This window comes from Neoarius graeffei, chromosome 18 (genome assembly GCF_027579695.1).
Source record: "Neoarius graeffei isolate fNeoGra1 chromosome 18, fNeoGra1.pri, whole genome shotgun sequence".
Lineage (NCBI taxonomy): Eukaryota > Metazoa > Chordata > Actinopteri > Siluriformes > Ariidae > Neoarius > Neoarius graeffei.
Window position 1 is genome coordinate 58,643,349 of NC_083586.1, and position 13,445 is coordinate 58,656,793.

General features: G+C 40.8%; 1 protein-coding gene across 1 annotated transcript; it reads right to left on the reverse strand.

Moving 5' to 3' along the window:
• Positions 1-52: 52 nt before the first annotated feature.
• Positions 53-12,013, reverse strand: LOC132866797 (clumping factor A-like). Its single transcript, XM_060899575.1, has 5 exons — positions 11,793-12,013; positions 9,317-9,955; positions 9,077-9,137; positions 2,161-2,211; positions 53-1,170 (listed from the first exon to the last, which is right to left on the reverse strand). The coding sequence occupies exons 1-5, from the start codon at positions 11,956-11,958 to the stop codon at positions 1,101-1,103; spliced, it is 987 nt and encodes a 328-aa protein (XP_060755558.1). The 5' UTR covers positions 11,959-12,013; the 3' UTR covers positions 53-1,100.
• Between the last annotated feature and the right edge of the window lie 1,432 nt (positions 12,014-13,445).

Genomic DNA, 13,445 nt, shown 5'->3' on the forward strand with positions numbered 1-13,445 from the left:
GAGGTGTAATGTTTCTCCAATGATATAAAAAACAAAATAACAGATCCAAAAATGTCTTGCCAGATTTTATTCAAACAAAACATTTTTTGATGCTTTTAGAATAGAGAAGAAATTGAACATGAAAAGGCAGGGGAAAAAATCAAAAAGTTCAGATTAACAGCATATTCCTTTCAAATTTAACACTGATCCAGTTTTATTAGAGCTTTTCTCTCTTTGTCTCATCTCAGATTATTTTGTCTTAATCCCATTTAATCCAGATCCCAGATATTCGGATACACACATCTGTAGAAACAACGTCTCAGTGACGACACGTGCAACTCATTTGCTGATTGGGAAGATGTCAGTGGAACGTGCGGTTTGCAGTTAAATGTTTAGTTAAGTCGTTACTCTTTAATGATTCACTTTTTTATACCTTTAGGGATGTTGAAATATTAATTCAGCTGATTGTAATCTGTGATGTGTCAAACAGCAAATTATTTTAATTAATGACAGGAAGTTCAGCTGAACCTGTTTAGCAGGAAGGTGCAAGTGTGGGGATCAAGTAAATCATCACCAACAGGGGGCAGTGTCGGACACCAAAGTAATGAATCACACGTTACGCTCAAGAATGGTGGAAAAATGACGCACTGACATCTTGTCAATTCGCAAACAAGTTACGAAGTCGTAACAATTAACACCCAGTTTTACTCTGACAGTCTTCCCTATGCCTCCTGGCCATTGTAACAAAACGTTGATCCGCTCAAACGGATATGACTGAATGCCTTAAAGGCAGCTGTCTTTCCAATTGAAACAGGACAACACAACAGGAATTTTGTGCTTATGATGATCATAAACATTGATTAGTCAGGAATATTGTAATATACTGATAATAAAGTAGACATGAGAAACAAAAAAGAAAAGAAATGCATGGCCAGACAGTTGAAACATGATCACATGACCACAAATTTAACCCAGGGTTAATAAACTCTGTTGCCGTAATCGATCAAATCATACTCGACTTGGGTGTGATTTAATTATTTTATAAGTAGCTGTAAGCTAAGACAAAGGTTAGGTGTGAAAAAGTGAAGTTGTTGAGCAGTTTGATCATCCTGCTGTCTGATTTAAAAACAAGTGGAGAAGTACTCGAAGTCATTCACATACGCACATTCCTTCTGGAAGAAACCATTATACCTGCAACAGAGATGACAAATGATGAGAAATGTGAGGTTTTGGGGGGGGGGTTGAGTTGGCATGACTAAAAATTTTTAGATTTAAAGCTAGATTTAAAGCCTTTCAGATTTTTCAAGTGTAGGTCATAAAAAGAATTTTCCCAGACACCCAATTATTTCTGTTTAGTGAGCCGAAAGCTACTGAATTCGAATCACAGACTTCTGATTTTATGAGTTTTTTTAAATAGAACAATTAATGAATTTAAGGCCACGTGGCCCTAAATTCTCTGCTATTTTTTCCTGCTTCACCATGACCCAATGCAAGATACTACGTCATGCATCACATCATGTGGTGGGCTTTCCCTGTTCGCGCAAGGCATTGTGGGATACAAATATGAAACAGGAGAGAAAAATGGAGGACGTGAGTGTGCAAATGAAACGTGAAAGACCGACTACAGTAACGGAAAGCGAGAAGAAAAGACGTTATGTTATATACGAAGGAAAGGAAACGCAGGAAATATCAAACTAATAAATATCGGCGGTCAGCGAGCACCTCGGTGTGATCAACTGTTCGTTTAGCGACAGAATGATGGAACTGTCAGTGCACGCTCAAACCTGCGCATGCGCACACACACACACGGACTTCCTCTGTCTGTTTGACTGCGCGAAGCAAGCGATTTTATGCACATTATTTGCTTTAATCCCCTCAAATTAAATAATTTCCCAGCCACAGAATGGCCTGATATTTTGAGATATTACAGAAATAAACATACATCACAATGACCACATTTCAGAGGGAACTAAATTTCACTGATTTTATGAAATCAAAAGGCTGTCTAGCTTTAAAAAAAAACAACACACATTTGAAGTGCCCTCACAATTGACAATTTGTAATTCCTACTGAGAAAATCTGTCTTAAGAGCTCCTATTTTTCCAAAGCTCAAAAAATACATATAGAGCAAATACACAACTACAAAGAGCCTTGTGTTTACTGTATGCATTTTCTACTCACAGTTTTTTGAAGAACGCTTTCAATGGTCCTCGCTTCTTTCTTGCTGCCAACCTGTCATGGTGTGACACAGAGAACGTTCAGAAGCAAGCACCGAGTTGTAATTTTAGCACCACAATTGCAATAAACTATATGAGTGGACAACATGGTGCCACTGACTTCCCTTGTGTGGTTCTGAAGCCTGAATTTGTTTCATTTGAAAGACACCATTTTGATGGAGTTTGTTCAGTAGATGAGAATTAGAGCCAGAGTCTGCACAGGTGACTTTGAAGCCAGAGAATGTACGGTAGACAGGGGCGCAGATAGGATTTTTGAACTGGGGGGGACTGAGCTGTCAGCAAATGATTCCATTTTGTGTATGCATGTATGTGTGCGTGTGTGTATATGTGTGTGTGTATATATATATATATATATATATATATATATATATATATATATATATATATATATATATATATATATACTACCGTTCAAAAGTTTGGGGTCACTTTGAAATGTCCTTATTTTTGAAAGAAAAGCACTGTTCTTTTCAATGAAGATCACTTTAAACTAATCAGAAATCCACTCTATACATTGCTAATGTGGTAAATGACTATTCTAGCTGCAAATGTCTGGTTTTTGGTGCAATATCTCCATAGGTGTATAGAGGCCCATTTCCAGCAACTCTCACTCCAGTGTTCTAATGGTACAATGTGTTTGCTCATTGCCTCAGAAGGCTAATGGATGATTAGAAAACCCTTGTACAATCATGTTAGCACAGCTGAAAACAGTTTAGCTCTTTAGAGAAGCTATAAAACTGACCTTCCTTTGAGCAGATTGAGTTTCTGGAGCATCACATTTGTGGGGTCGATTAAATGCTCAAAATGGCCAGAAAAATGTCTCGACTATATTTTCTATTCATTTTACAACTTATGGTGGTAAATAAAAGTGTGACTTTTCATGGAAAACACAAAATTGTCTGGGTGACCCCAAACTTTTGAACGGTAGTGTGTATACATGTTATTTCACCTCCCTCACTGCCATCACCAGGAACTACCTGCAGGCCAGGACAATGATAACATTTTAACATAGCCTATGGAAATCCAAAGTTTACACATTATCATCACGCACAGAAATTGCAAAACTAGTTTTAAAACCGCTAAGTTCCAACTGTTAACCATAGCGAGAGGCTGGGCTACGTGTGTGTGTGTAAAGTGTAAACCAGTGCATCCTGACTTCCTAACTATGCCTGTGTGTTGCGTGAGCGGCAGTCAGTCAAAAACTCTTCGCAAAGTTTCCTTATGAAACAATATGCTCGCTGAAATTATGGCAGGGAACGGCAGATTAAACATTAAAACTGCCTTCTGAGCACTGTATCTACAGGCTACCACCGAAAGAAGGAGGCTACCAGAAAGGCATCTCTACTCCGTACGATTTTACTTTCACTACGACATTACTTTGAACAGACTATCAAAAAATTGCAAGGTGATATGATAAAGTAAGGCACAGTTTACTTACAGTCGTTTTTTTTTTTTAAACGATGCAATCGTTTTCTGCCTTTTGGCACCCTTCATCATGCCGTGTTGGGGTCCTGAACTAGGAGGAGCTGTCCCCGATATGCCTGTCAAACTCGTTGTGGGTAACCATAGCAACCAAGCTCGAGCTCACAACCTGTGCAGTCTACGCAGTTGCAACTAAGTTTGTACTGCTGTGCACCTCAATAAACCGAATGGTAATTAGTCTTTTGATTTTTCCGTGAGGTTTGCCTTATGCAAAGAAAGACAGCATAGACGTTTTTTCCTCCCTATAAGTGGGGGGAACCGAACAAGGTGAATTTAAATCTGGGTGGGATGAATCCCCCCCGTCCCCCCCTCTATCTGCGCCCGTGACGGTAGATATGGCTGGTCAGACAGTGCATCTGCCTCTCATCTGCGTATGCTGGTTATGGACACTAGTGTTGTAGTACTTGAGACTGGTTTTGATCTTGAGACCACTTTTTGAAGGTCTTGGTCTTGTCTCAGAATCGACTGCATTTTTACTCGGTCTTGTCTCGGACTCGGAGACTCTGGATTTTATTTCAAGACCAGTCAAGACCACATCTGCGGGAATTTCACTAAATTGCCTGATTTATTTGCTCACATCGTTACTGCGATTGGATGTAAAACTTCTTCTTCAAATGCAACCAGTAACATGACTCATTGCTAATTTGAAAAATTTCTTCCTGTTAATGGCTGTTATCTCTCCCCTGCCCCCCTTAACACCCTATGGTCTGGTTCTGGTCTTGACTTGATCTCAACCCCTCAAAGTCTTGGTCTTGATACATTTTGGTCTTGATCATGACTTGGTCTCAGTTTAGGTGGTCTTCATGACAACACTAATGGACACACCATGAGTCATACAACCAAAACCCAAGATGACGCATCAAACCCGAGCTCAAAGTCCAGCTTTATTAATTAGTATCTAAAATATTGGTAAAATATATTTGTATAATTTATATTGACTTCAGAAAAAAAAGATTTGTGAGTTTTGAGTCGTCAATACCATCAGCTACCATGCGTTTGCTAGCTCACGTTAGCTAATCAATCACATTAAGCAAAGTAATGCAAGCAGAAGTAGCTAATGTAAGCTACAAACTGACAATATAGCTACTGATAAAGAGCAAGATATTTGTGTTGAGTTAAAAAAAAGGCCTGGGGTTTAGTATCAGTAAGAGCTTCAGATGAATGTTGGAAAACGTGCATGTTCATGAAGCTAGCCTGTCGTTTCAGCCCTCCCCAAAACTCAATCTCCTCAATTATCCTCAAATAACTGCTACAAAACAACAGTTTTGTAAAGATAAAGGCATGTTCAAGGTAGAAGGTGGAGGTTTTTTTTTTTTCTGCGCCCAGATAAAAACATGTAGAAGGCTGAAAGGTACAAACTAGCCAGATCCATTTTGGAGAAATATTCCAAACATTCCGTATTTCAATATTCCAGAGCTTTTCTAGTGCCTTTGAAATTACTGAACACTTTGAACACTGGTGTGAGAAATAAGGCTGGACACTGGCTGGTAATTTTGCATTTGTCCATCTGTATTTCAAAAGCATCAAACCAGATGGCCCATGAAAAATTGCAAAGATATGGGTTTAATCTACTTCCAATTTTCTTCCAAACGTTACACTGGGGGCGGCACGGTGGTGTAGTGGTTAGCGCTGTCGCCTCACAGCAAGAAGGTCTGGGTTCGAGCCCCGTGGCCGGCGAGGGCCTTTCTGTGTGGAGTTTGCATGTTCTCCCCGTGTCCGCGTGGGTTTCCTCCGGGTGCTCCGGTTTCCCCCACAGTCCAAAGACATGCAGGTTAGGTTAACTGGTGACTCTAAATTGACCGTAGGTGTGAATGTGAGTGTGAATGGTTGTCTGTGTCTATGTGTCAGCCCTGTGATGACCTGGCGACTTGTCCAGGGTGTACCCCGCCTTTCGCCCGTAGTCAGCTGGGATAGGCTCCAGCTTGCCTGCGACCCTGTAGAAGGATAAAGCGGCTAGAGATAATGAGATGAGATGAGATGAGACGTTACACTGGACGAATACTTAAAGTCATAACACGACCTGTGAAACGGGGCCTCCGTGGACCTGAAATTAAAAATTCATAACTCGGCCACCTAAAGTCCCAGCCCTGCCAAACGTTACAGGCGCCTCCCTCTCTCCGAGACCTTTCAAACTAGCTCAGGCTCGGCCAGATCCGATGTCAGGAGTGAGTGCGGATTGCAGAAAACTTTAGCATGAGTCCTTGCTCCAGCCACTCTTACGTGCAGGGATTTAAAAATTAATAACTCGGCCACTGAAGGTCCTAGCCCCACCAAAATTTACAGGCACCTCCCGCTCCCTGAGTGACACACTAAATAAGACAATAATAATACACTCAGTATTCACTGTTGTTTTTATTGCACAATGCAGTTGAACTCATGTTTTAGGGTTGATGGTATCTGACTGATCCAGTTGGTTGATTAAGAGTTCAGTTTACATGAAACTTTGCAGTACAGTATTACAGTGGTGCTTGAAAGTTTGTGAACCCTTTGGAATTTTCTATATTTCTGCATAAATATGACCTAAAACATCATCAGATTTTCAAGCAAGTCCTAAAAGTAGATGAAGAGAACCCAGTTAAACAAATGAGACAAAAATATTATACTTGGTCATTTATTTATTGAGGAAAATCATCCAATATTACATATCTGTGAGTGGCAAAAGTATGTGAACCTTTTCTTTCAGTATCTGGTGTGACCTCCTTGTGCAGCAATAACTGCAACTAAACGTTTGCGGTAACTGTTGATCAGTCCTGCACACCGGTTTGGAGGAATTTTAGCCCATTCCTCCATACAGAACAGCTTCAACTCTGGGATGTTGGTGGGTTTCCTCACATGAACTGCTCGCTTCAGGTCCTTCCACAACATTTCCATTGGATTAAGGTCAGGACTTTGACTTGGCCATTCCAAAACATTAACTTTATTCTTCTTTAACCATTCTTTGGTAGAACGACTTGTGTGCTTAGGGTCGTTGTCTTGCTGCATGACCCACCTTCTCTTAAGATTCAGTTCATGGACAGATGTCCTGACATTTTCCTTTAGAGTTTTCTGATATAATTCAGAATTCATTGTTCCATCAATGATGGCAAGCCGTCCTGGCCCAGATGCAGCAAAACAGGCCCAAACCATGATACTACCACCACCTGGGGAGGGTAATGGTCTTGAATTTCCTCCATTTGTACACAATCTGTCTGACTGTGGATTGGTGGAGTCCAAACTCTTTAGAGATGGTTTTGTAACCTTTTCCAGCCTGATGAGCATCAACAACGCTTTTTCTGAGGTCCTCAGAAATCTCCTTTGTTCGTGCCATGATACACTTCCACAAACATGTGTTGTGAAGATCAGACTTTGATAGATCCCTGTTCTTTAAATAAAACAGGGTGCCCACTCACACCTGATTGTCATCCCATTGATTGAAAACACCTGACTCTAATTTCACCTTCAAATTAACTGCTAATCCTAGAGGCTCACATACTTTGCCACTCACAGATATGTAATATTGGATCATTTTCCTCAATAAATAAATGACCAAGTATAATATTTTTGTCTCATTTGTTTAACTGGGTTCTCTTTATCTACTTTTAGGACTTGTGTGAAAATCTGCTGATGTTTTAGGTCATATTTATGCAGAAATATAGAAAATTCTAAAGGGTTCACAAACTTTCAAGCACCACCGTATGTTAAAGTGCCAAACTGCCAATCAGTGGTTATGTTTTTGTTGTTATTATGTGCATTTTTTTTTATTCATAATAAGAATGACCGTCATAGTCGTACGCTTTGGAGGATGTAGATTAATATTTTAATAGAGTTTTTATTTTCTTCTATTTTCTAAGTTCTAGTCCAGCAGATTTGAGTCTGAATGCCAAATGATATCACCATGTCTAGTTTTGAGTCATTTTAAAAGTAATTTTGTTACGAAGTTACTTGGAATCTCGTACTCAAAATTGTAACTTTATTATGTAAGAATAGTTGTCTTGTTAATTATTAAATTTCTTATAGACTTATTATAAACGTAGTATAAAAAATAGTCACTGCTGACATAATGTTTCATGAGTGTTATTATAGTACCTATATATGAGTACCAATAAGTTGGAACTAACTGGAACATCCTTGGTCTCCCCATACATTTTTCTAGACATGGAATTGATCGGTGTGTGCTACTGTTTTCTTAGGCAGGACTTTAAGCATGTTTTTGTTCAATCTTCTGACATTTTCTTGTAAATTATATTCAATTGGTAGTGTAATTAGCAACTAATGTCCAGTGTAATTTGGCTTTTGAAGGCCACAAAAATGTGCCTGGAAATAGCTGAGAAGCTATCTCCAGTTGTCTAAAGCCCTTCAGCTTCTGGGGGCCTAAGGCGGGCCCCAGACTCCCGACCACATTGATCCAGGCCTTTGGTCCATCATTCGGACAGGCTGAAATTTGGATGGACAGACAACATTTCAGACTTGTCTGTCCTGTAACAGTCTGCTTAAAATTCTTTATTTCCCACACTGAAATAGTATAAACTTTATAACGTGCAATTATTACTAATATTGCATTTGAGTCATTTAGAAATTAAGACAGATACAAGTGATTTAAAACACACACACAAGAAACCAAAAAGTCTTTAAAAAGCAAATGATATTTTTAACATTGACGTTTTTAAAGATGTGGGGGGAAAAATTCAAAATACAATTAAAAAAAATAAGTACAAAAGAATTAGAGGGTAGTTTGTCCCATTTTAAATGCTATTTGTCTCTAAAGTAACAGTAAAATCCCTCATCTCAGGAAAATTTAAATTCTTTTACCATTTAATTCCCCAAATGTCTGATCACCGGCCCTGACCTTCATCACCTGTTCTGTGATCTTTCTCACATACTGAGGCATTCACATTCTGTATCCGGTTCTCACAATAATAACATATATAACACTCATACATTCTTAGAAACTAAAGTACATTACTGTATCTTTAGGGGTACAACGGCTTGTCACTGGGGCAGGACTTATTTGTCACTAAGGTACTTATTTGTACCTTTTATATACTGCTTGGGAACATATATGTACTGTACCTTTTTGGCCCTAAAAAGGAACACATGGTTACCTTGAGGGTCAATAATAACCCCTAAGGGGTACATTAGTGTACATTGTACCATGGGGGACAAAAATGAACTCCTACTGTACCCCAATTTCTGATAGTGTACTATATATTCATCAAGAGTCTCAGAGTGTTGAGGTCTGATCAAATACCCAAAGGTTTGACTTGGAGCATTTTTTCTGATAGTTCTACCCAGATCCTTCAGTGGTTCCCCCGGACAGACCAAGCACAGAACCGTTTTGGTTCCTCTCTTTGCCTTTTTCTTGCTAAATCTGTATTAAATTTAATTGATTTTTTACTCACGTCTTATTGAGGAGGGTCTCAACACAGATGATGTCATCTCTGATATCGTCATCAATCAGATCTTTAAAAAGAAGATTGCTAATTAGAAACAAATATTTCTACAAGTCTTATTCACTCTGGTGTTATAACCACAGATGCATTTCAGTAAGGGTGTCTTTAACAGTGTTTTCAGACATGTCAACTGGTGACAGAAACATACCAAGGAATACGGACTGAGATGTGATGGTCAAGTATACTCACTATCACAGGGGATACGGCAGAGGTTGAGAGATGGTTCCAAACCAGAGGTGCAGAAGATGCGATCGGGCAACTGGAACAACCCATACAAGGTCCACAGATTTCCTTTATTGCATTTTTTACTGCTTGAATTTTCAACAGATCTTCTTTGGCGTTGTGGCCTATAGGTTATATTGACATCTATCTCACTGGAGTAATCAATGCTTGAATCTTCATCAGGTCTTTTGTGGTATGGTGGCCTATAGGTTGTGTCGGTGTCTTCCTCACTGGAGTAATCATTGCTTGAATCTTCAGCAGATCTTCTTGGGCGTCGTGCACCACTGGATGAGTCGGTGTCTCCCTCACTGGAGTAATCATTGCTTGAATCTTCAGCAGATCTTCTTGGGCGTCGTGCACCACTGGATGAGTCGGTGTCTCCCTCACTGGAGTAATCATTGCTTGAATCTTCAGCAGATCTTCTTGGGCGTTGTGCACCACTGGATGAGTCAATGTCTTCCTCACTGGACTCCTCACTGCTTGACTCTGCAGACCTGCTCTTGCGTCTACAATGACGACTCTTGAAGAAACTACAAATGTTGGGTCCAGTGATTTGAGTTACTGTGCTGGTGTTGAAGTCAGAGCTCAGCTCCGCATGGCACACAACTGTAGGATGTATGGAAGAGATTTTTAACAGCAAGCAACACAAGAAACACTACTATATCTAACCAGGCAAAAGGCATATTTTTCCATTAGCAAATTCACAGTTTTCATTACTAGCACTAGTATTAGGAGGTACTGTATAGCGATTTTTTTTTAGATAATTATAGTGTTGCTTGGGGCAGCACGGTAGTGCAGTGGTTATCACTGTTGCCTCACAGTAAGAAGGGTCTGGGTTTGAACCTCGCAGCTGACTGGAGCCTTTCTGTGTGGAGTTTTCATGTTTTCCTCATGCCTGCATGGGTTTCCTCCAGGTGCTCTGGTTTTCTCCCACAGTCCAAAGACATGTGGACTAGGTCAACCAGCTACTCTAAATTGCTCACAGGTGTGAATGTGAGTGTTAATGGTTGCTGGACTCTGTGTTAGCCCTATGATAGATTGTCAACTTGTCCAATGTGTACCCTGCCTCTCGCCCGAAGTCAGCTGGGATTGGCTCCAGCTTCCCTCATGACCCTGATAAATCTTGTTTATCAACAGACAGGCCAGAGGAGAATGACCAGATTGGTTCGAGCTGACAGAAAAGCTAAGTAACTCATTATAATCCAGCCATTATCCATAACCACTTATCCTGTGCAGGGTCATAGGCAAGCTGGAGCCTATCCCAGCTCACTATGGGCAAAAGGCAGGGTACACCCTGGACAAGTCTCTAGATCATTGCAGGGCTGACACATAGAGACAAACCATTCACACCTATGGTCAATTTAGAGCCGCCAATTAGACTAACCTGCATGTCTTTGGACTGTGGGAGAAACTGGAGCATCCAGAGGAAACCCACACAGACATGGGGAGAACATGCAAACTCCATACAGAAAGGCCCCCATCGGCCACGAGACTCGAACCTGAACCTTCTTGCTGTGAGCCGACAGTGCTAACCACAACACCACCATGCTGCCGCGGCTCATATAATCACTCCATAAAACCATGGTGAGCAGAAAAGCATCTCAGAATGCACAACACGTAAAACTTTGAGGTAGATGGGCTACAAGAGCAAAAGATCACATCGAGGTCCACTCCTGTCAGTGGGCACAGACTCACTGAAAACTGCATAGTTGAAGATATACACAAATAAAGCGGTATCAATAATCATCTAGCCAGTTTTATCATTAAGTAGGGGAAAGGCAGTTCGTAATTTTTGTTTCTGTCCACCTGGAATATTTTTTAATTAATTCAGTTCCTTGGAAAACTAAATGGGGCGGCACGGTGGTGTAGTGGTTAGCACTGTCGCCTCACAGCAAGAAGGTTCTGGGTTCGAGTCCAGTGGCCGGCATGGGGCTTTCTGTGTGGAGTCTGCATGTTCTGCCCGTGTCTGCGTGGGTTTCCTCCGGGCGCTCCAGTTTCCCCCACAGTCCAAAGACATGCAGGTTAGGTTAATTGGTGGCTCTAAATTGACCGTAGGTGTGAACGTTTGTCTCTATGTGTCAGCCCTGTGATGATCTGGCAACTTCTCCAGGGTGTGCCCCACCTCTCACCCATAGTCAGCTAGGATAGGCTCCAGCTTGCCCGTGACCCTGCACAGGATAAGTGGCTACAGATAATGGATGGAAAACTAAACAGAGTGTTTTTCCCAAATATTTTTGCTTTTTAGAGCAACCTGATGCTTCCATGGTAATGAACATGGCCTTGCTTTGTTCTACAAGCAGTCTCTCATGACTTTTAATTGGGTCCAGCAGGATCCTAGTCCCAGTGGACACCACTAAACTGAAGCCAGAACTGTTAACGCTAATGCCAGACACTATAATCATTTACAATGTAATCATGTGTGTATGCTTTATGTTTTACTCACTCTGAGACACCAGGTTGGTGAACTTGTCCAAAAGGTCTGCAGGTAGGGTCGAGTTCAGTTCGCTCCCCAGTCGACACTTGCCTATCACCAGGCCGTTACTCACACCTAAAGCCAGGAACAGTGCGACCATCGTCGCCAGCATCTCCATCTTGATACAGATCTTCATCCTGCAGTCTGTTTGCGTTCTGTCTGTATCTTGTGCAGGTACTGAGCCTCGTACCTGTCATATATATAAGCCTGTCAGGTCCTTTAAGAATTCCACATTTTTATGCTGAGTCATGAAACTATGTACCTTGCGGACAGAATATAATGGTTTGTTCCGGTTTTAGGTTTCAAATGACGAGACTGCGTATAACAGCACCAGGAAATCTGCTGTGAACAGAACAGTGAGGAAACAATATCCTGGATCAGTTTCTCTGTGTGTGTTTTCTTTTCTTTTCTTCTGATAAGATGTCTGTTTTTGACTGTCCATTACAAGAATCTCGAACAATGCTGTTTTGTTAAAGAAGTGGTAATATGTGAAATCTGAAATGCGTGAATGTGAAAATATGAGACTTTGAGTAAAAGGTCAAAGTTGTTTTTTTTTTTTAGCTTGGAAACTTGAATCTTGGCATAAAATATATATTACGTCTAAAATGAGTGAAAAAGGACAAAAGGGATGGGCGCAAATCATATCACATGATGTTCAGGCCCACAGAGACATGCTGTACTGTATAGTGAACAGTCATGTGCAGCGAAGTGTATAAGTTTACATCCCCATAGCTTGAACACATGAAATGGCTGTTAATTTTCAGTTGTACAGATATTTCTCTTTTACAACACGGAACAAAACAGTCAAAAAGTTTGTGTTAAGATGTTGATAGTGAACTAATAAAGTAGATAAGTTTCTGAAAGTGTTGTAAATGTTTACTTTTACTCACTCTGACACTCACCTCTCTGTCTATTTTTTTTTAAACCATATTCACTTCTTTCAAATGTTTATTTTTCCAAATTTCTTGGAGGATTTTTCTTAGCTATTATTATTATTATCTATCTGCTCTTTGGTCATGTCTTTGTGTTTATTCCATTTATTTTTATATGTTTTACCCCAGGCGGCACGGTGGTGTAGTGGTTAGCGCTGTCGCCTCACAGCAAGAAGGTCCGGGTTCGAGCCCCGTGGCCGGCGAGGGCCTTTCTGTGTGGAGTTTGCATGTTCTCCCCGTGTCCGTGTGGGTTTCCTCCGGGTGCTCCGGTTTCCCCCACAGTCCAAAGACATGCAGGTTAGGTTAACTGGTGACTCTAAATTGACCGTAGGTGTGAATGTGAGTGTGAATGGTTGTCTGTGTCTATGTGTCAGCCCTGTGATGACCTGGCGACTTGTCCAGGGTGTACCCCGCCTTTCGCCCGTAGTCAGCTGGAATAGGCTCCAGCTTGCCTGCGACCCTGTAGAACAGGATAAAGCGGCTAGAGATAATGAGATGAGATGTTTTACCCCATTTTTCAGGTCTGTGAAAGGTTAGTGCTTTCTTGTTTAGACCCTGTGAGAACTGTTTCCCTGGTACCGTGCCCTCCAAAATTATTGGCACCCCTTGTAAAGATTAGTAAAAAATGGTTTGGGGAAAAAAAATCCACCTTTTGGTGAAGTCGCTTCATGTCACACTGAAAAAATGAGCA

Bases quoted from the DNA above. Each gene is read 5' to 3' on its own strand.
- LOC132866797 (XM_060899575.1), bottom strand. From the start codon at position 11,958: ATGAAGATCTGTATCAAGATGGAGATGCTGGCGACGATGGTCGCACTG. The intron at 9,956-11,792 runs GTGAGTAAAACA...TACATCCTACAG, and splicing joins CACCAACCTGGTGTCTCAGA to TTGTGTGCCATGCGGAGCTG. The intron at 2,212-9,076 runs GTGAGTAAAAAA...ACACCATGACAG, and splicing joins GAGACCCTCCTCAATAAGAC to GTTGGCAGCAAGAAAGAAGC.